The sequence below is a fragment of the Somniosus microcephalus genome, chromosome 32 (assembly GCF_052327205.1).
Source record: "Somniosus microcephalus isolate GS21.2 chromosome 32, FLI_Smic_1.0, whole genome shotgun sequence".
In the NCBI taxonomy this organism is placed as follows: Eukaryota; Metazoa; Chordata; class Chondrichthyes; order Squaliformes; family Somniosidae; genus Somniosus; species Somniosus microcephalus.
The window spans coordinates 25,422,205-25,444,787 of record NC_141018.1 but is presented as its reverse complement, the minus strand read 5'-3'; the positions used below and the strand labels follow the sequence as shown (position 1 = coordinate 25,444,787).

The following is a 22,583-nucleotide window of genomic DNA, read 5'->3' as shown; positions in this document are numbered from 1 at the left end:
ACTTTAAATATGATAATACAGCTGGAAGCCTCGGATTTAACCTGATTTGCATACAAACCCCCCCCCATACAAACTCCTCAGACCCCCTCCCCCTGCCGGTGCTCGGACCCCCCACCCTGGGGTCGGGAATGGGACACCCCCAGGAGCGGACCTCCCTGGGTTCATCCCATACACTACTGGTACCCACCCGCCCGTCAGAACATTAAAATTCTCCCCACCACGTCTGCTCAACAGGGCTTTAAGAGTTAAATTATGAGGAGAGTTTGCATAAACGCAGCTTGTATTCCCTCGAGCTTAGAAGGTTGAGAGGTGATCTAATTGAGGTATTTAAAATAATTAATGGATTTAATAGGGGAGATGTAGAGAAACCTTCTCCTCTGATGGAGGAACCCAGAACAAGGGGGCATAATCTTAACATTAGAGCTAGCACATTTAGTAGGGAAATCAGGAAGCACTCTATCGCACAAAGGGTCGTGGAAATCTGGAACGCGCTCAGCGAAAGGCAGTGGATGCTGGGTCAATTGAAATTTTCAAGGCTGAGATCGAAAACCCTGTAACGCACAGCCTCTGTAAATACAGCGCACCCCCCTGTAAATACAGCGCAACCCCTGTAAATACAGCGCGCCCCCTGTAAATACACCGCGGCCCCTGTAAATACAGCGCACCCCTGTAAATACACCGCGCCCCCTGTAAATACACCGCACCCCCTGTAAATACACCGCGCCCCCTGTAAATACACCGCGCCCCCTGTAAATACACCGCGCCCCCTGTAAATACAGCGCGCCCCCTGTAAATACACCGTGCCCCCTGTAAATACAGCGCGCCCCCTGTAAATACACCGCGCCCCCTGTAAATACACCGCGCCCCCTGTAAATACACCGCGCCCCCTGTAAATACGGCGCACCCCCTGTAAATACACTGCGCCCCCTGTAAATACACCGCGCCCCCTGTAAATACACCGCGCCCCCTGTAAATACAACGCGCCCCCTGTAAATACAGCGCGCCCCCTGTAAATACAGCGCGCCTCCTGTAAATACAGCGCGCCCCCTGTAAATACAGCGTGCCCCCTGTAAATACAGCGTGCCCCCTGTAAATACAGCGCGCCCCCTGTAAATACAGCGCGCCCCTTGTAAATACAGCACGCCCCCTGTAAATACAGCGCAGCCCCTGTATATACAGCGCGCCCCCTGTAAATACAGCGCACCCCCTGTAAATACAGCACAGTCCCTGTAAATACAGCGCACCCCCTGTAAATACAGCGTGCCCCCTGTAAATACAGCGCACCCCCCTGTAAATACAGCGCGCCCCCTGTAAATACAGTGCACCTCCTGTAAATACAGCGCACCCCCCGTAAATACAGCGCAGCCCCTGTATATACAGTGCGCCCCCTGTAAATACAGTGCACCTCCTGTAAATACAGCGCACCCCCTGTAAATACAGTGCACCTCCTGTAAATACAGCGCACCCCCGTAAATACAGCGCGTCCCCTGTAAATACAGCACAGCCCCTGTATATACAGCGCACCCCCTGTAAATACAGTGCACCTCCTGTAAATACAGCGCACCCCCATAAATACAGCGCGCCCCCTGTACATACAGCACGCCCCCTGTAAATACAGCGCACCCCCTGTAAATACAGCACACCCCCGTAAATACAGCGCACCCCCTGTAAATACAGCGCACCCCCGTAAATACAGCGCACCTCCTGTAAATACAGTGCAGCCCCTGTATATACAGCGCACCCCCTGTAAATACAGCACACCCCCTGTAAATACAGCGCGCCCCCTGTAAATACAGCGCGCCCCCCTGTAAATACAGCGCGCCCCCTGTAAATACACCGCAGCCCCTGTAAATACACCGCAGCCCCCTGTAAATACAGTGCGCCCCCTGTAAATACAATGCACCCCCTGTAAATACAGCACAAGCTGTGCAACACGTACTGCACGACTGAACCATCAATCAAGTGAACCGTCAATCAAATTTCGGCAACGCAAATTAAACTGTAAAATAACAGAGGACAGGAAACAATAATGAGTTTGTTTTGAGCACTGAAGGCATTAACTAGACACCGTGATTTCATCTGGATGTATCGGGTGATTTTACATGCAGCGGTTCTCAATCTGATGCAGGCTATTCCAATAATAATGAGAGATCTGTAAATATGCAGAGTCAGTCAAGGAGGCTCATGAGACAGAGGAATCCCCTTGGGATTAGCTCTTATCTTTATTCAAAAAGCCATAGAATATATTTTGCTGCACTCAGAACGAAAGAGAGTCCAAGGAAAGAGCATAATGCTTTTCAGATGACTCAAAGCAGTATTTTTTTTCCCGAACTTATTCATCAGAAGTCAGTTTTGATGAATGGTCCTATTCAAAACATTGTTAACCTTTCTTCCCCTTTTAGATATTGGCTAACCTGCTGCGTATTTTCAAAATTTCTGTTTACATTTCAGAATTCCAGAATTTTCAGTTTTCTTTCTTTCTTGACTCCACTTATTAAATCTATATTTGGGTTGGTATTACAACAGCTATAAGACTCAATGAATGAAAATATGAATAGATGCGATTCACAAGTTTGTACCAATGATAATAACAAAAGCAAAATTCAAACTGAACTTCACACCAACCAAAACTGGCTGCGAAAGACAACATATGCATATACCATGAGCTGGCAATCACAAAATGAGACCAGACAACCTGGAGGGGAGCAATTATTTAAACTACAAAAAAATATATACGCATTTATATAGCGCCGTTCACGACCTCAGGACGTCCCAAAGCGCTTTACAGCCAACGAAGTGCTTTTGAAGTGGAGTCACTGTCGTAATGTAGGAAACGCGGCAGCCAATTTGCGCACAGCAAGCTCCCACAAGCAGCAATGTGATATTGACCAGATAATCTGCTTTAGTGGGAGTGCCCATTCTGTAATCTATTTATTTTTAACTGTCGTGGCACTAATTTTCAAACTGGCTCGAGGGTGGGCCGCGCTCATGCACACCATTCTCCGTAACTCACAAAGGGGGCGATTTTGCCAGCCCTGGGGAGGCAGGTTTGGAGGTGGGACTGCCGGGAAAATGGCAGAATCTGGGGGCGGGTGCCCATCCCGCCCCATAACCCGCCTGCGTGCCATCTTCCCAGGAGCCGGGTACCCGACCCACGCCGGGACACGTCCCCTGAAGGCGGGAAGGGGATTACAGCCACTTAACTGCACGTTAACAGGTAGTTAACAGGCAGTTGAGAGGATTATCCCCATTTTTCCAGCAGAGGTGCGGGCTTCCCGACGTCGGGAAACCCCGCCGGGGTTAGCGAGGTGAGCAGTGAGTCTACGGGGGTCTGCGGGGTCCAAAAGTGTGCTGTGGGGGTGAGTGATGGGTGCAAGTGTGGAGAGGTGAGTATGTGAGGTGAGTGAAAAGTGATAGAAAAAGTTCCCTTACCTCTGTTTCTTCCTGCAGGCTTCAATCGTTGGGGATGCGGAGGCTCCAGCATCTCCACGGCAAAGATGACAGAATGGCCGCTGCATTCTCCGATGCAACAGTCATCTGCTTTCTGCTCACAAAAGAGGTTTGGTGAGCCTTGAGTACAAGAACTCACCAAACAACAGAGAATGTCAGTGACATAATAAAACTCACTACACACTTGGTTCGAGTATAAAGCAAGGCTTTAATCAACTTGTTTCGAAACTTGGAGGTCTAGTTGTCCTTCACTAGTTCCTGTCTTACAAAATGTCCCTGAGCAAGCTAGGCCCACGCCCGAGTATTTATACTCCTTGGACGGCGCCACCAGCTGGCCGTCCAGTGTTATTTCATGAGTCGTTTCTTCATGATGATGAGATTTATAACAGTCAGTGTTTGACAGCTTCTCATACGCTGACGTTCTCTGTAACTGACATCCTCTTAATTGGCCTGCTAAGCCCGCTGAGCGGTCCTAACAAGGTCAATCAAGGGAAAATAGCGTGGGTTGACCACAAGTCGATGGAGGCGGGACTGAAACCCGACAAGCAGCAGTCCCGCCTCCATAGTGTTGAAAGGGTGGAACTGTCGTTGCTGCTGATTTTGCCAGCTTGGGGGCCCTTGCATGCTGCTGCTGCTGGTTTCTTTACTGGTGCTGTGTAACGTTAGCATGTCCCGAACATGATAGGGCAGTTGGGAGGTGTGCTCACTCCCACGTGCAGTGGAAATGCTGAAGTTTAAGTTGCAGATTCTTAAATTGAGCAAAAAAAATTAATATTGCTCTTTTAGCTCGAGTTACCAGAATAGTTGAATTGCAAAATTCTAAATGAATATATTTTTTTTCTTTTTTGAAACATAACCATATCATATTTACAACGGTGCTTCAAAAGAGGCACAAGAAAGGCGTAGTTTTGTTGGTTGGAAATCATATTTTTTATTAATGGAAATTGGATTTTCTGCCTTCACTTTGTGATTTTAGTTGGATAAAGCATATCTGACATTTTTAAAAAAAATGACTTAGGTCTTTGTGTTAGGAACTCTTTGTCCTGTGGCCGCATGCCAATTTCACATTGTCTAGCTCACGGCTAGAGAGCTCATTTTGCCTAATTGAAAACGGTACTAGCCTCCCTCCTGGGGTGCTGCAAGATGTAGTTTCCTCTTTCATCTGGTGTCAAGAACCATTGCGAGTGGGAAATTGTGAAAAGCACTCCAATGATACTTGTTTGCCGGACTACTAATGGGTGGGTTGCTGGCATCTGTGTTTGTTGAGATTAATCTTCAAAAAAGGGTCTGCATTTATATAAAAGACAGTAATCCAGGGCTGGTCTCATGGTCTGAGGTCTTTGTATGATGCCTAGCCTTCACCTGAAAGGATAATTACTAGTCCTAGCCCCTTTAGGGCTACCCCGGATCAGGCATATTCCCCAGATGTTCACTTTCAACTAAAGTTTGAGTTAGCCTTATCCTAAAGACGCTTAATTGGGTCTAAAGGTCCGGACTATCTCTCCCTAAAGGAAAAGAACAACCTGAAGATGTTACCATCCTCCAGATAGCACTTTTAATAAGTTTAGCTAGACTGTAACATTCTGGATATTATGGGGGTCCGGAAAACTCCCCAAGAATTCTGCAACTCCTCACCAAAAAGAGTGTACAGAGATTGAGTTTGCGAGTTTGATACAGAAGTACTATGTGAGACAATTCTAAAAGTATATAGATTTATTAAAGAACCGACATGTAATTTACAGTTGGTGATTCAATCGCAACATTAACAGTTCCAAAAACAGAAATCTTACAAGTCTATTATCAGAGATCCTTATTCTCAAATCTTAACTTTGCTAGTTTTACAGTTCTTAGTTTATTCCAGGATATCCACCAAAATCAAATACAATACCTTGATCCCCAAGATACAAAAAGAGATGAAGACTTACAGAGCTTGCCTCTGAAGCCTGAGAATCGCTTTGCCCCTTTACAGCGAGACTATCTTCCCATTTGAAAGTTCAATTTTTATACCCTCTCAGTGGTATTTCCTTTGAAGTTTTCTGCTGATGTAAGCTAATTATCTCTAGTCATTTTTCTGTTGACCCCTGCTATTTTTACAGTTCGTTCAGCTTGTAGCATTAAGAATTATGTCTCTACCCTTAGGTGTTTGAAGCTTATCATAAAAAACGGTGTGGAGCAGGTGCATCTATTTGATGTCATTCTTACCAAAGTCTTCTATGCAATTCTTAAGTCACCTCAGCTGGTTGTAACACAGACTTGTGTCTTCCATGTTTCATTTGATGTCATTTTTACGAAGGCATATGTTTCTTTAATTTTATGTGATTCTTTCTAAAGCGTAATTTAAAACACCTTAACAGGGTATACCATTGTGTTCTTTCCCAGGCTTCAGACTATCAGGAACCTCCAACCTCCTGTTTCAATAAGGCTATTGATTCAGTGTCAACAACTTATCTTATCTCATTAGCCTGTATGCTGTTTACCGCTTTTCCATTGTTAGGTTTTTAGATTTTCAAGCCCAGTTTGTCATGTTTTAATAAAGTCATAATTCTTTTATAGAATGGTATATTTTTCTGAATAGGTATATTGCTTATTCCTTCACACACCCGGTGTGTGAATAGCAACTGTGGGAGATATCGCTTGCTATGATCGCCATTACTGTGAAGAACCTGTTGAAAAGAAGTGCAAAGATCTCTGACACTTTTGTCCTGCTTGTTCACAGATCGTGTAAGATTGGTTATTGCACTCAAACTTGTATGTCTCTTTTCTTCTGTATGTTATTCCACCCATAAGTAAATCTTCACAAGTTGGAGTAGCTTGTGCACATTGCTCTCTTGAAGCTTATTTTGTGGTAATGGTAGCATAGTGGTAATGTCACTGGGCTAGTAATCCAGCGGCCTGGACTAATGACCCTGAGACGTGAGTTCCCACCACGGCAGCTGGGGAATTTAAATTCAGATAATTAAATAAATCTGGAATAAAAAGCTAGCATCAGTAATGGTAACAATGAAACTATCGGATTGTTGTAAAAACTCATCTGGTTCACTAATGTCCTTTAGGGAAGGAAATCTGCTGTCCTTACCCGTTCTAGCCTATATGTGACTCCAGACCCACAGCAATGTGGTTGACTCTTAACTGCCCTCTGAAATGGCCTAGCAAGCCACTCAGTTGTAACTAACCACTACAAAACATAATAGCTCCCTATCTAACAGCACTGTGGGAGTACCTTCACCACATGGACTGCAGTGGTTCAAGAAGGCAGCTCACCACCTTCTCAAGGGCAATTAGGGATGGGCAATAAATGCTGGCCTTGCCAGTGATGCCCACATCCCATAAATGAATGAAAAAAAATTGTGCTCTGAGGGAATGGGACTATTTGGTGGCCATTCCATGTATTCTCCAGTGAGCGCTATACCCACGATTAGGGGTTAGTTGGAGTAAATTGCTAAACTGGGCATGCTAAGCCATACCTGGCAGTCAGTAAAGACTCAGTTCATGAGAGAATTGGTCTGCTTATGAAAACTAGAGTGTGACTGCAAAGCACACGGAAAAGAACTGGGGAACAGGCCCAAACTGTAAAAGTGTTTCTTTCTGTTGATCAGCACCCTCTCCCTTCCGCTGAAACTGCAAAGCTTTGAAAACACTATTTGATCTTCGGTGGCATTGCTCACAGATGCAAAAACATTGTGCTTTTCTCTTTCTGTAACTGTCGATCTACTTAACTTATGCTCTCAAATGTTTAGCTTTACATAAAAATAACAATGCAGAGATCTTTTCCCACCACCGTAATTTCAAAAGACATCCCAAAATATTTTAATCAGACCAAGAGCTGCCGCATCATTTTTATGTCGCACTTGAGCGCAGTACAATGTACGGTCTGATCATCTGACTAATATCCCTTTTCCTGTCAAAGCTTTGCATTAGTCCACTGTTTACAAACAAACATTTATACATCAGCTGAGTATTTTTATGCCTATTTGGATGTTCACAAGTGAGTGGATAATTGTGACGAGGGCCGCAAGGGAAGTCACAAAGATACTGTGATGCGGAGCAAGGAATCTCATGAGACACTGCGAGATTATTGTGTGTGATGACTTGGAGTAGGAGCTTTCTGCACTTTTCTGCTCACGATGATAATTCATTAAAGAAGATGATGCTTTTGGCAGAAGGGAGGAATGTAGCCCCTAACTGAACAACAACAACTTGTATTTATATAGCGCCTTTAATGTAGTAAAACATCCCAAGGCACTTCACAGGAGTATTTTAAGACAAAAAATTTGACACTGAGCCACATAAGGGGAAATTAGGGCAGGTGACCAAAAGCTTGGTCAAAGAGGTCGGTTTTAAGGAGCATCTTAAAAGGAGGAACGAGAGGTAGCGAGGCGGAGAGGTTTAGGCAGGGAATTCCAGAGCTTAGGGCCCAGGCAACAGAAGGCACGGCCACCAATGGTTGAGCGATTATAATCAGGGATGCTCAAGAGGGCAGAATTAGAGGAGCACAGATATCTCGGGGGGGGGTTGTGAGGTTGAAGGAGATTACAGAGATAGGGAAGGGGCAAGGCCATGGAGGGATTTGAAAACAAGGATGAGAATTTTGAAATTGAGGCGCTGCTTAACCAGGAGCCAATGTAGGTCAGCGAGCACAGGGGTGATGGGCGAACGGGACTTGGTGCGAGTTAGGACTTGAGCAGCTGAGCTTTGGATGACCTCAAGTTTACGTAGGGTAGAATGTGGGAGGCCAGGCAGGAGTGCGTTGGAATAGTCAAGTCTAGAGGTAACAAAGGCATGGGTGAGGGTTGCAGCAGTGGATGAGCTGAGGCAAGGGCGGAGACGGGCGGTGTTACGGAGGTGGAAATAGGCGGTCTTTGTTATGCTGCAGATATGTGGTCGGAAGCTCATTTCAGGGTCAAATATGACATCGAGGTTGTGAACAGTGTGGTTCAGCCTCAGACAGATGTTAGGGAGAGGGATGGAGTCAATGGCTAGGGAACGGAGTTTGTGGCAGGGACCGAAAACAATGGCTTCGGTTTTCCCAATATTTAATTAGAGAAAATTTCTGCTCATCCAGAACTGGATGTCGGACAAGCAGTCTGACAATTTAGACACCATGGAGGGGTCGAGAGAAGAGGTAGTGAGGTAGAGCTGGGTGTCGTCAGCGTACATGTAGAAACTGATGCTGTGTTTTCGGATGATATCAGCAAGGGGCAACATGCAGATGAGAAACAGGAGGGGGGCCAAGGATAGATCTTTGGGGGACACCAGAGGTAACGATGCGGGAGCGGGAAGAGAAGCCATTGCAGGTGATTCGCTGGCTACGATTAGATAGATAAGAATGGAACCAGGCGGGTGCAGTCCCACCCAGCTGGACGACGGTGGAGAGGCGTTGAAAAGAAATGTACGTACAAATATCTGAATTTAATTTGCATTTGGCTTGGTGTAGTATTTCTGTATTTTGCAGGTTTGTATATGGTACATAACAATAGGAGTGGTTCAATACAATATAAATCGGATAATACATGGAGTTTAGAGTCACAAGATTAAAATTAAATGTTGTCATTCTCAAAAGGTAATGAATGCCTAGAAATACAAAGCAGAATGTCAAGACTGATTGACAATCTCATAACTCACCAACAGCCATCCCATGTGCTGTTCACTACCACACCATTAAATATTGTTATTCATTTTATTGGATGAACATTTTTTTGCATCTCATGTTTTTGTTAAAATAATACTACTGGAAGAGAATGAGAGAGAGATAAATAAAGAGAGAATGGGGACAAGAGATGAGACGTTAAGCAGAAAAATGGCAATACTTTAAAGATAATGGGAAACTTTTAGAATAGTTGGAATACTGTAAATTATTTTGATAAAGAGCGAAGTTAAAATAAAAGCTATGTTTGAGGGACGATAAGATGAGGCAAAGAGAATTAGTAGAATAGAATAACTGGGTGTCAACAAGTAAAAGTGGTCAGGATGGTTTATTCATATTTCAAGTTATATTTTGTGTTTATATTGGTAGTACATAGTTAATATTACAGAGATAAATCTATTTTGACATTTGAGTAGATTTATTCTTGTAAGTTTAACATTTATTTTAGCATCAGAATGTGTGAAATAAGAAAGATCGCTCACCCAGGGAGATTGATTTTACCTGTAAGGCGAAGGTCAGGAACTCGGGCGGGGGGGTGAGAGAAGGTCAGGAACTTATTGTGGGGGAGAACATCAGAAACTCAGGGGGGGGTGGGGGAGGTCAGGAACTCGGGGGGAGATGGTCAGGAACCGGGGGTGGGAGCAGGTCAGGAATTTGTTGGTAGGCAGGGTCTAATTACACATTCCAGACAAACTGCTGGATGTGTCTTGCCTCCAAGGGGACCAATCAGAAATCTGGTCTTGTCATCCAAGGGGACCAATCAGACCTTTGGTGTTGCAAATACACACGACCATTAAGAGTTAGTACTAAACAGAGAGATTTTCCACTTTCTTCAGACTAAACAAAAAGACCATTCTACGGTTTAGCAGTTTTTTGAATTCTGTAATACTAACATTTTAAGAAATAATGGTTGGTGGAAAGTAAATTTGACGGTCAAACTGCAGCTTAATTATTAGTCATTTTGTCGATGAGAATCATAATGGTGAGTTTACAAAATATACGTGTTTAGAACAAACATAGGGATGTGTTCTCCTTGGTATTTAAGGTCAAAAGAAAAATGATTTCAATAAACTATTATAAGCAAATATGTACACAAAGAGAAAAATAGTATCGCACAATTGGTAAAATAATTATATTACAATAACATAATATGCCTCTACAGATTACTCTTTTGACATTAGTGCCCATCAGTTTTCACATTAAGAATTCTGCTCTAAACACATTAATTATGTAACAGGTAAAGTCAACTCATTAGTCACAAATAAAATATTAAATTGTCTTATTGTTGACTTTTGTAAACAAGAATTTTGCACATGTGCATCCATTCCTATGGATGTAAATTAGAAATTCTTCAGAAGGGGATTTTTAACAGGGACAGCAGAGCTGCAGGGTTTAGGTGTGATCCCTCTGTCCTGCACTTTCCACAATGGCACAGTTCAATGGGAAACTGTACCGGTTGATTCACTGTACAGTATTTTTCCCATTAAGTTGTACCATTGCGGGAGATGCTGGTTGGAGGTGAAGCCCCCCTCCCCCCTCAATGGGGAAGAAAGGAGATTCCCCAGTCACTTGTACATACCTCCTGACAATTAGAATAGAGTCCCGGCAATAAGAGCTCTTCTCTCAAGATGTTGTGCAGCACAGAAGGTAAGGTTTGCAGGTAGAATAGAAAGCACAGGAAATAATTTGAGTGCCACAGGCAAATTTACTGATCAGGGAGTTATATGAGTTCTCATCTGCAGATGAGTCATAAGAACATAAGAAATAGGAGCAGGAGTTGGCCATTCGGCCCCTCGAGCCTGCTTCACCATGCAATAAGATCATGGCTGATCTGATCTTGGCATCAACTCCATTTTCCAGCCCGCTCCCCATAACCTTTGACTCCCCTGTTTTTCAAAAATCTGTCTATCTCTGCCTTGAATATATTCAATGACTCCGCCTCCACAGCTCTCTGGGGTAGAGAATTCCAAAGATTCACGACCCTCAGAGAGAAGAAATTCCTCCTCATTTCCGTTTTAAATGCGCCACGCATTATTCTGAAACTATGCCCCCTAGTTCTAGATTCCCCACGAGGGGAAACATCCTCTTAGCATCTACCCTGTCAAGCCCCCTCAGAATCTTATATGTTTCAATAAGATCACCTCTCATTCTTCTAAACTCCAATGAGTATAGGCCCAACCTGCTCAACCTTTCCTCATAAGACAACCCCTTCATCTCCGGAATCAACCTGGTGAACCTTCTCTGGTCAGCTTCCACATGTATGCAGAAGATACCTGGCTCTACCTCTCCACCACCTCTCTCAACCCTCCATTGCCTCGGTGTTCTCAGACTGCTTGTCTGACATCCAGTCTGGTATGGAACGCAATTTCCTCCATCTAAACATTGGGAAGGCCAAGGCTATTGCCGTCGCCTCCTTGCCACAAACTCATGTACCCTGGCCACCAATTCCATCATCCTCCCTGGCCACTGTCTCAATCTAAACTAGTTGCTTCGCAATCTTGGCATCCTATTCGACCCTGAGCTGAACATCTGACCCCATGTCCACGCCATCACAAAGACCGCCTACTTCCACCTCCGTAACACTGCCGTCCTCTGCCCATCTACTGCTTACGCCCATGCCCATGCCTTTGTCAGTTCCAGATTTGACGATTTCCAAAGCTCTCCTGGCCAGCCTTCCCTCCTTCACTTTCTGTGCAATTCAGCTTGGGCAAAACTGCTGCCCCGTGCAAAAAGCAACAAATACTTGTGTCAACCGCATGAAAAATTCTTGATTTGAACTGGGACAGATGTCTAGAAAGGCTTGGCATTTCCCCTGCAATGGGGGCAAGAGAACTGAAGTGGCCAGCCCAAGAGCATCACTGGCAACAGTCTCACCGTAGCTCACCTGCTCACCATCTCAGTAAGGGAATAATCGGCCAGGTAACCAAGAGAGGGAGAATAAAATAATCGGCAAAAGAGTGGGCTGGGGGCGGGGGAGAACAATGTCTGAACCACATTTATAAACTCCAATCATAATTTTAATAATTTCTTTACTGTAGTTATTGCCACCGTAGATTTTTACTGGCATAATAACATGCTGTGACTGGGGAAGTGACATCTCTGCTAGGCATTGGGAAATACAATGTAAGAGCTGCTTACACACAAACACCATCAATCTAACTTTCCACATCAACAAAAACATCCATTAGCTATGTTATCAATCATGGTCTGTTATTTGTTCAGTGTCACAAGTTATACTCTAAGGCCCCCATTCTCAGTTGCCTTGCTGCCACATATTATTGACTACAAGTGGACTAAAGCGCCATCATAATGCATCTGTTCCAATAACTTTACAGTTCTAATGAATGTTATTTCTCTCAGTCAGCACTGTTACTGCTGGGGATCTGAAATGAACCAGCGGAATGAATTTATGTTGTTTACAACAGTTGCACAGAATGGCCCATGCTGCCCTCTGTATTGTAAAACAAACACCAGAGGTTGCTCAACTATCAATTTTAAAAAACAGAGGACAGCTTTGAGCCGATAAAATGTGATAGGTATATTGACGGACGAACGCATCTGATTGCCAATTAGTGGGAGTTTATGGGGGGGAAAATTCAGTTGTTTGCGCCTCCCGTTAGCGCCTTAGGAGGGCGCCAGTTGGGGCGCAAAGCAACTAGCGCCTGGGCACGGCGATGTTTGTGACGCTCGCAAAATTAACTAGACATTTTGTGGTGGCGCTAAACACTTCCGCCACAATCTCCTGCGCCGACAGATTGTGACGTCATTTGAGTGCGCAACGCCCCGTTAGCACCCCAGTGGCGCCCCCTGCCTTACCGCCTGCCGTTAGCAACGACAGGTTGAGGGGAGCGTTATACTGTCAGAAAGGGACTAGGGGAGTGCTATTTAATGCCTTTTTTTGTCGGTGACATTTTTGCACCACGCATTCTGAGAGAGAGAGAGAGAGAGAGAGAGAGACTTCTGGAGAGATTCAACGCTGTGTGAAGGAGTTTTGGGTACTGAGCAGCACTTTGCAGGTTTATTTTGATTTAGAAACATAGAAACATAGAAGATAGGAGCAGGAGTAGGCCATTTGGCCCTTCGAGCCTGTTCTGCCATTCAATGAGATCATGGCTGATCATCCAAATTCAGTACCCTGTCCCTGCCTTCTCCCCATATCCCTTGATCCCTTTAGCCTTAAGAAATATATCCAACTCTTTCTTGAATATATTTAATGAACTGGCCTCCACTGCCCTCTGTGGCAGAGAATTCCACAGGTTCACCACTCTCTGGGTGAAGAAATTCCTCCTCATTTCAGTCCTAAATGGCTTACCCCTTATCCTTAGACTATGACCCCTGGTTCTGGACTCCCCGGCCATCAGAAACATCCTTCCTGCATCTAGTCTGTCCAGGCCTGACAGAATTTTATAGGTTTCAATGAGATCCTCTCTCAATCTTCTAGACTCCAGTGAGTATAAGCCCAATCAACACAATCTCTCCTCATACGTCATTCCTGCCATCCCAGGTATCAGCCTGGTGAATCTTCGCTGCACTCCTTCCATGGCAAGAATGTCCTTCCTCAGGTAAGGCGACCAAAACTGCACACAATACTCAAGGTGCGGCCTCACCAAGGCCCTGTACAACTGTAGCAAGACATCCTTGTTCCTGTACTCAAACCCTCTTGAAGGCCAACATACCATTTGCCTTCTTAACCGCCTGCTGCACCTGCATGCTTACCTTCAGCGACTGGTGCACAATAACACCCAGGTCTCGTTGCACTTCCCCTTCTCCCAATCTATTGCCATTCAAATAATAATCTGCCTTCCTGTTTTTGCCACCAAAGTGGATAACCTCACATTTATCCACATTGTAGTGCATTTGCCCTTCCTTGCTTCACCAGCGCTCTGAGGTAACGCCTCACTCTTTGGCGTTTGCGCCTTAAGACAGGTGTGAAGTGCCTGATTTAGTGCTCCAATCACCTCCAGGGGGTGATAAAAGCCAAGTTTGCCGTCAGAGGTGATAATTAGTGCCAGGCGCTGAACTTTGCGCACGGCCGATAACAGCGCCCCAAATGGGGCGATACCGAATTTTTCCCCCTATGTCTCCCTCTTTATGTACAAGTACACTGATTCCTCTCTGTATATAAGCCTCTCCATAGCAGTTTATAGCTGGATTAACAAGGCTCATTCCTGAGGTTTCCCAGGGAGCAAGTTCCCAATTTCAGGCACACTGTTGGGAAGGGAGACTCACCCTGGGAAATTCTTGCAGACCGGCTACTGGCGAGTTCCAGAGGAGCACTGGCAAAAGCTCAAATGTCTACCTGCTTGCCCTCGCTGCCGGGGATGCAGCATGGCACAGGAACACCTACAGCAGGAAAATCTGGACAAAACTGCTAATACCACACCGTATAACTAAAAGAAAAAGTCAGTGAGCATGATGGTAAGAGAGGCAGCAATAAGCTGAATCCATCGCATTTTACTGTTCCCGGAGTGAGAATAAGTGCATTGACTGACTTTCCAGAAATGTATTTGTGTCTTATTATTCTCTTTAAGTATTCTAGTACTGAAAGCTGGGGACAGTTATTTTTTTAATATTTTAAAATGTTTCTGCACAAATAGCATATTCTGGAAAATACTTGGTGATAAGTATATACATTTAAACAGCATGAATAAAAGAAAGACTTGCATTTCTATAGCGCCTTTCATGACCACCAGACATCCCAAAGCGCTTTACAGCCAATGAAGTACTTTTGAAGTGCAGTCACTGTTGTAATGTGGGAAACGCAGCAGCCAATTTGCGCACAGCAAGCTCCCACAAGCAGCGATGTGAGAAGCTGCTTTAGTTACATAGAAACATAGAAACATAGAAGATAGGAGCAGGAGTAGGCCATTCGGCCCTTCGAGCCTGCTCCGCCATTCAATGCGATCATGGCTGATCATCCAAATTCAGTACCCTGTCCCCGCTTTTTCCCCATATCCCTTGATCCCTTTAGCCTTGAGAAATATATCCAACTCCTTCTTGAATATATTTAATGAATTGACCTCTACTGCCTTCTGTGGTAGAGAATTCCACAGGTTCCCCACTCTCTGGGTGAAGATGTTGATTGAGGGATAAATTTGTTGCACTATTGTTAAAAGAAATAGGACATGTCTACATTATAAAATAAAGTCATGTACGGCCTTATTAGATGCGGTCAGCAGTTGAAATAAACTGGTGCCTTATGAGTAGCTGAGCCATATGGAGCAAGACGGTCCCAGGTTTGATCCTTGCTGGGTGCTGACTCCGCTGATTATGAGGCAGTAGCAGTGCTATAATTGTCCTCAGTGCCTCTTGGTTAACAAGGGGAAAACTGACCAGGGTTCCCACTTCTGAGCCTCATCCAGAGGGTCTGCGGGTGTCGGGTGAGGACAGTGTCGAACTCCGCACCGCTGTCCCCATGATTTACCATGCTAAAGCACACTGTCAAAGCTCACATATGAATGATTGCTACTTGGGATAAGCTACTGGAGGATGACTGGAGCCTATGGAATCCTGGCCCAGCAAGGAATTAAAGCATTCAGCACAGGAAGGGGGAGAGTTGGTGATAAAATAAATATATAAAACTAGGGAAACCATCCTTTACAAGCATTGAATATGATATGTCGATGTCCTCACTGAATAAAACTAAGAACTCACTATTCCTGTTAATTGATGCCATTCCATCACTTATTATTTGGTACGATAGCAAAATACTGCAGATGCTGGAAATCCGAAATAACAACAGAAAATGCTGGAAAAACTCAGCAGGCCAGGCAACAGCCGTGGAGAGAAATTAAAAGTCGATGTTTCGGGCGAACCCTTTTTCAAAACTGGAAAGGAAATAAAATAGATCGAAGGCAGGGCTGCGATAGAACAAAAGAGAAGTAAAGAGACATTAAGAGGTATTCAAAACCAGACGAGATGGTAATAGGACAGAGGAGACAAAGACGGCTCAGATTAGGTGTGAAGTGTACTGGCAGGATGAGAAACAGCTGCCATGTGGGAGAGAGAAAAAAAGGAAAGGGGGGGGGAAAGGGAAGAGCCAAAACAAAGGGGTGGGAAAAAAATATAAGTAAAAATGTAATAGGGGCCGAGGTTATGATCTGAAATTGTTGAACTCGATATTGAGTCCGGAAGGCTGCAAAGTGCCTAATCGGAAGATGAGGTGCTGTTCCTCGAGTTTACGTTGAGCTTCCGTGGAACAATGCAAGAGGCCGAGGACGGTGAGGTCCGAGTGGGAATGGAGCGGTGAATTAAAATGACAGGCGACCGGAAGCTCGAGGTCACCCTTACGGACTGAACGGAGGTGTTCCACGAAGCGGTCACCCAATCTGCGTTTGGTCTCCCCAATGTAGAGGAGGCCGCATCGTGAGCAACGAATTGTTCATTTTACTCTGTAATGATCGACAGAAATATTTTTAACAAGTTATTTTATTTTTAAATGAAAATGTATTACAAAAGCTGATGCTCAACTCAACATTGATAACATCAGTTTTGCAAACCATTCTGTACAATATTCCAAACGTGGCAACTCTATTCTTACATTTAACATTTTAAAATGTGCTTCATTTTGCCTTGGATGGGCTTACATCCTCCCACTTATTCAATGCTTATTTGAATTAATTCTTGAATTAACATGCTAGTTGAGATCATCCTTGCACTCATCCTCAGAAGAGGATTTGTATCCCCCAATCCTGCACTCCAATGCTCTTCCCCATCTCGACCCAAATCCGTTGGTAGAGTCCAACCTTTATTTCAGCATAAAATCACATCTCCACAGATTCTTATACTTGCCCCTCTCATTGTTGGGATCTGGAAATTGCCAAGGTAGAATCAGGGATCTGAATCAGTATCCTACCATTACCTGCTGCCTTGCCACCCTCCAATAAGAAAGAAGAACAACTTACATTTCTATAGCGCCTATCACAACCTCAAGATGTCCCGAAGCCCTTTACAGCCAATGAAGTACTTTTAAAAGTGTAGTCACTGTTGTAATATAGGAAATGCGGCAGCCAATTTGTGCACAGCAAGCTCCCACAAACAGGTAATGAGCAGATAATCTGTTTTTAGTTATGTTGATTGAGGGTTAGATATGGGCCAGGACACTCCCCTGCACCTCCGACAGTGCAGCACTCCCTCAGCACTGGAGCGTCAGCCTAGATTGTATAAACAGGCCTTGCCGTTTTATTTTGCTCCTTAAATGAAACGAGATGGATCGCCGAAACCTTTCCATTCACATGCACAGGACGAGTGAACCAAAACTGCTTCTCACTTACATCAATGAAACCTTGGCGCTTCCCACATACTACACCCTGCAGTTTATTAAACATGAAGAGGAGGTGATGAGATATACCACGTTCATATTGTCTGTGACTCATTACAATCAATGTTGCTCAGCGCATTTAAGCCTTAATCAGCTGGGATAGAGCGTGGTTGAATTTTTGCACTGAGAGCTGTCACAACACGTTGCAAAGCTGCATCACGCGTTGACATTCAGCATGATTTCAACTTTTGGAAAATCATTAACTGAGTTTGTAATAACTTGAAGCTTAATCAGATTTAAGTTGCAACCATCTCAGTACCGGGTTATGCAAATACAGCAGGGTAAAATATGACTAAGGCAGTGGAAACAGAAACAGATTTCGTGGCTCCTGAGTTTAGCTTTAATATATTTCCAGGATATGGTATTACTGACGCTATCATGATTCCAGGTAGTACTGCCTATTATGTAATTAAAACACTAGTTATTCCTTTACGCTACATAATCCGCAGAAGCCATTACTTTATACAAATCGATTAAGGATATCCCAATGGCCGGCTATGTGATCTGATGCATGTCTCCACAAGCGATGTTGACTGAGTGACAAGAGCAATAGAGGGTGATGACCAGCCTCGCAGGAAATGCTCGTCGTGGCATTTTCTGCTTGGAATGGAATCATTTTAAGAAGCATTTCATACGCAAAAATGTTGGCATTGTTTTGTGTTATTGCAATGATCACTATCAGATATCTGACTGAGCCTTAAATGTGATCGTATTCCTTCTGCTATTTCGTTAATGAGTGTTAAGCATGGTGTATATTGTCACTGCGCCGTGTATTTGATATAGCCAATTTATAAATGAGATACTTACCAATTACTTTTGTATTTACAGATAAGGAAATTAAAGCGAATAGTTGATAAATGGGTTAATTTCTACAGACACTTTAATTTCACCTGAGTGCATTGAGTTCATGTGTGAATATGGCGCGGTGTTATTTCTGGACTGGGCAGAATAATGGGAGCGATCAAGGCTGGAATCTCATCTCAGGGTTCAGGTGACAGTTACAAATTATTGACACTTTGCTTCCGCGGTTTATCCTGTCATCTAAACACATGGACAAGATTACAGTCTTGTCATCGCTGCTATGCGCCCGTCCGCAAAACTGATGCAGATATTGCCCATAGGTCTTGCAGGCAGTGGCGCGGTGCCTTGGTGGTCGGTGGGAGCGAGATGTCCTTGCACATTGGATTGGGGAAAGACGCAAAACAATTAAGGGCTGTGATTATCATCACTGCAAGTTCCTGAGGTGATAATCAACAGGTAATTGCTGAGAAATTAAAACTATCGGTACATATTAAAGAACAACAGAGAGACAGATAGAGAGGATGAAATGTGGGTGTCAGATTTCTGTTGCTGAAGTTCTACGGTGCTAAGCTTTGGAGACCTTAAACTCTACAAAAAAATAAGTCAGATCACATCGTCCAGGTTTAAATCCGCGATTTCCTCCCTCCCCTCAACCCGGTCATTTTTGCTTTAGAACTCTAACTTAGCATTGTTAGCAACTGTTGGAGTGCGCTTCTTGAATCCGCCTGTTCCAAAGGGCATGCGGAGTGTCTGCATTCAATTCAGAAAAGGAGGCTCTGTTCGAATGACTTCGCACGACAGTGGAAATAACGGTGCTGCGAGCACATGCGTTTGGAAGACGCCTGTTCCTGAAGCTGTCGGGACCAAGCCCGACAGGCGCAACAACCGAGGATAGCTTTCAGCACCAGGGACAGCGGCCGCCCAACCAGCACCACTTACTCGCATTGTTGCAATGGACGGGGGGAGTGCCACCGTTCCATTCCTTGCACCCTTGACTTCATGGAGTTTTCACAGTCCTCCCCTCCCCCTCCCCCTCCCCATTTTTGGTTTGAAACACACTTTAGGATTATAGGTGTTATCAGCAACGAAGAACTTGTCCAAACTCGCACACCACCCGAGGCTAGGTGCCACCTTTCGGAATGTGTAAGGTTCGCTGGATCGCACTGCCTTGGTGCAATCGCACCTCCCTGTCTCCTCTAATCGCACAGGATTCCCTGTGATTCACTTTCTGCCTTGTACAGTGAATGGGAATACGAGAAATGTGTGCGCGCGGAAGTAACACAGATAGTAAATGATGAAACTATACTTTGCCACGGCATATGGTGTGAGACCTTTGCATAGGGGGCACACGGGTCGGAAACTTCAAACCTTCGTGTCTGAATATGTATGCGTGTTAAAATGGGTGCTTCAAGGCTTCGACAACAAGCTATCATTAACATTAGACACTGAATTGTGATTTGGCATTGTAAAAAGTGTAATTCACATATTTGTGATTTCAGAGAGAAGGAACACTATTTATATTTCTAGTTATGCACAGTAGACTGGTCGCAGTCTGCACAGAATCCACGGAGTTTTACAACATCCAATCATGTACATTAAATCTTACCCAGCGCTTTTAGAAAACCGTAGACCGAGTTTCTAGTGCTGGACGGGTGTTGGCAACCAGTACTATTTATAAGCCAATAAAACTTCTAAAATTAGATTCCTACACTTCTAGTGAGTTGTTTCCGAATCGTTTTACTATGTCCGCAGTAACTCCCTTAGTTCAAACTTCCTCGGTTCCCTGTTCTTGTGTCGGGATATCTTGTTTCTATCGCGAACACATGTGGAATGTGCAGCATAAATCGCCTCTAAATGGTATTTTGAGCGGGATGGTCGTTTATTGAGATGCACGGGCAGAATTTTAAAGTGATTGAAAGCACTATTTGCAGCGTTAGCCAGCCCTGCTCTGAGCAAACAGGGAAACAGTAAACCAGTACCTGAAGTCACTGTAAGGGTGAACTATCCAAAAGCCAGCCGATTTGACGCGCTCTTGTTCCCTCTCCACCGCCTTCTGGCTCCCAAACATCCTCAGGGAGAACTTGTTGACTCCGGGTTGCAGCATGGCCCCAAACTGCCTTTGCATGAAGCCGGCTTGGCTGGCTCGTAGCTCGTCGTCCAGGGTGCTCTGCTCGGCGCCGTCCACTTTGAGGGAAGCCGAGTTGGGCTCCTGCTCCGATGCTGGCGGCTGCTTGGTGCCTGGCTGCTGGCAGCTCTGGTCGGAGCCCGAGCCCTCGCTGCCGAGGTTGGTGTCCTCGCTCGGGGTGGACTCCCCTTGCACGATCAGGCGTTTCTCCTCTGCCACATCAGGATCGTGCAGGTGCCTGCTGGCAATCGAGGAGAGACTTCCTCGGAAGCGCCGGCAATCCCCGTTGGTGCTGCTCTTCAGTGTCTTGCTGACATCTGTCTCCATGATGTTGGTGCCTTCTCCTGCCTTGGTCTCGCCACCCCACTTCGCGCCTCCCCCAGCAGGTGATGGCAGTGGTTTCATTCTGATGCTCCTTCGGCCGGTGTCTTTGTCGCCGTCTTCTTCCTCGTCCATGATGCTAGCTTTGGCCCCAATCTGTTGAGGGAGGCTGTAGAGCCTCTTCCGCATCGAAGGGGGGAGCTTGTCCATTTCCGATCGAATCGGAGCCCCAAACTTCTCCCTCTCCTCCAGTATCCAGTGTGTGTGCAGGGAGAAACTGTCACGGGCATCTCAACCAGGGGATCTCGATTACATGGCACATCTCACCCCAGACACCGTGAGACATTGAGAAAACAGTATCATCCACCCGGCCTCCTCTCCCTTTTGATGGCTGCTTTTATTAATTTTTTTTTTTACTTTTAAGTTGAGAAGCAAGAGGTTAATCTCGAATTCTGGGCTTCTGGATCCAAAGGCGTGCGAGCCCCGAGAGAGAAATTAAACAAAAGAAGAACAACAATGAGAGAGGGGGGGGGCTGGAAAAAAATCCAGAGACTGTCAGCCTTTGGTTACAAAGGAGACACAAAGCAGGTCACCAATAGTCCTTGCACGGCTGCGCGCATCAGCCCAGAGCGAAGCCGATTCCACCCCTGTTCAGCAATGATTGGATTGCAACAAAAAAAAAGGAAGGGAAATCTTCTTGCAATCGAGGGCAGCTGCTTGCACACTTTCCATATGCTCGCTCGCTCGCTGCTGCTGAATAAGGAAATACAATCCATTGGGTTGCTATAGGAGCTACCCTGATGTGCGGCTCTTCCTCCCCCACCACCTGTGTTTTGAGCTAGGATGGCACCGTTCCACAGGGGACCGGTGTTATTCTTCTGTTGGCGAAGCAGGTTTTACAACAGCCCCAGGACGCAGCTAACAGGGATATGGGGGGGGGGGGGGTGCCGTCTCCCAAAACTACAGAGTTGTTGCTAACTTGGAGAGCAACTAGGGGCAAATGAGAGCAATTTTTTTAATCAGTCTGGCCATTCCTGTCGCCTCAACTGCAATTGCTAACTAGTGCTGGGCAGGCATGGTGGTTCTTAGTTGACGTGTAACAAAGTACAACCTTAAGAAAGAGAGATTCTGAGCTGAGGATCTGAAGTGCTTTCATGTAGCGTTCTAAAAATAAAATAACAGGAAATCAATAATACTGGGCAATTTTAAGTGACATTTAAAAGGGGAAAATGCTTGCATTCTCAGAAATGTCTCAAAGCATTTCATATGAATTGCTTCGAAATGCAGTGACTCTTATGCAAGCGAACGGTAGCCATTTTACACACTGTAAGATCCCACAAACAGAGCCAGTTCAGTTGTGTTTGGTTGGAGAGGAGTAATTGGGGGTCCTGGAATCGTTAACATCCAGCTGCACCGTCTCAGTTTAATGTTTTAGCTGAAGGACAGCACCTGTGACAATGCAGCACTCCCCACTCCGGTGATGCACTGATATTTCAGCCTAGATGACAAGCTCAGATCATGGAGCTGGGCTTGAACGAGGCAAGAGTCACAGGACCAACCAGTCCAGCTGACCATCCCTCCCTAAATAAAATACTGCAAATTATACCAGCAGAACATTTACTTCGGTCTTTGCTTTGAAGTCATTAAAAGAGAGAGAGATTTGCCCATCGTCCCAAATTGTGCTTTCACTAGAAAAATTAAACATTGCCAACAGATGTACCTTTTTTGCCCTAAAGTGTCTTGTTGCTTTTAGGTACTCGGACTTCTCAGAAATGCTCCAGCCGAAGCAAGCAAGAGAACAGACTGCACGTGGATCTTTTGTACTGTCCAGACAGTTTTCAATAATAATCTACATGTGATAAATATGCTTCCAATACAAAATGAGGCTTTAAGATTGGTGCTGATATTACGTAGGGTATACA

At 45.0% G+C, this 22,583-nt stretch overlaps 1 protein-coding gene across 1 annotated transcript in view; it reads right to left on the bottom strand.

The window, feature by feature from the left end:
• hcn4 (hyperpolarization activated cyclic nucleotide-gated potassium channel 4) overlaps positions 1–21,453 on the bottom strand; it is a 398,010-nt gene extending 376,557 nt beyond the window's left edge. The window contains exon 1 of the mRNA XM_085972020.1: positions 20,195–21,453. Within this exon, the coding sequence (XP_085828146.1) occupies positions 20,195–20,871 (677 nt within the window). The 5' untranslated portion in view covers positions 20,872–21,453. The remainder of the gene's footprint in view (positions 1–20,194) is intronic.
• Positions 21,454–22,583: the final 1,130 nt, after the last annotated feature.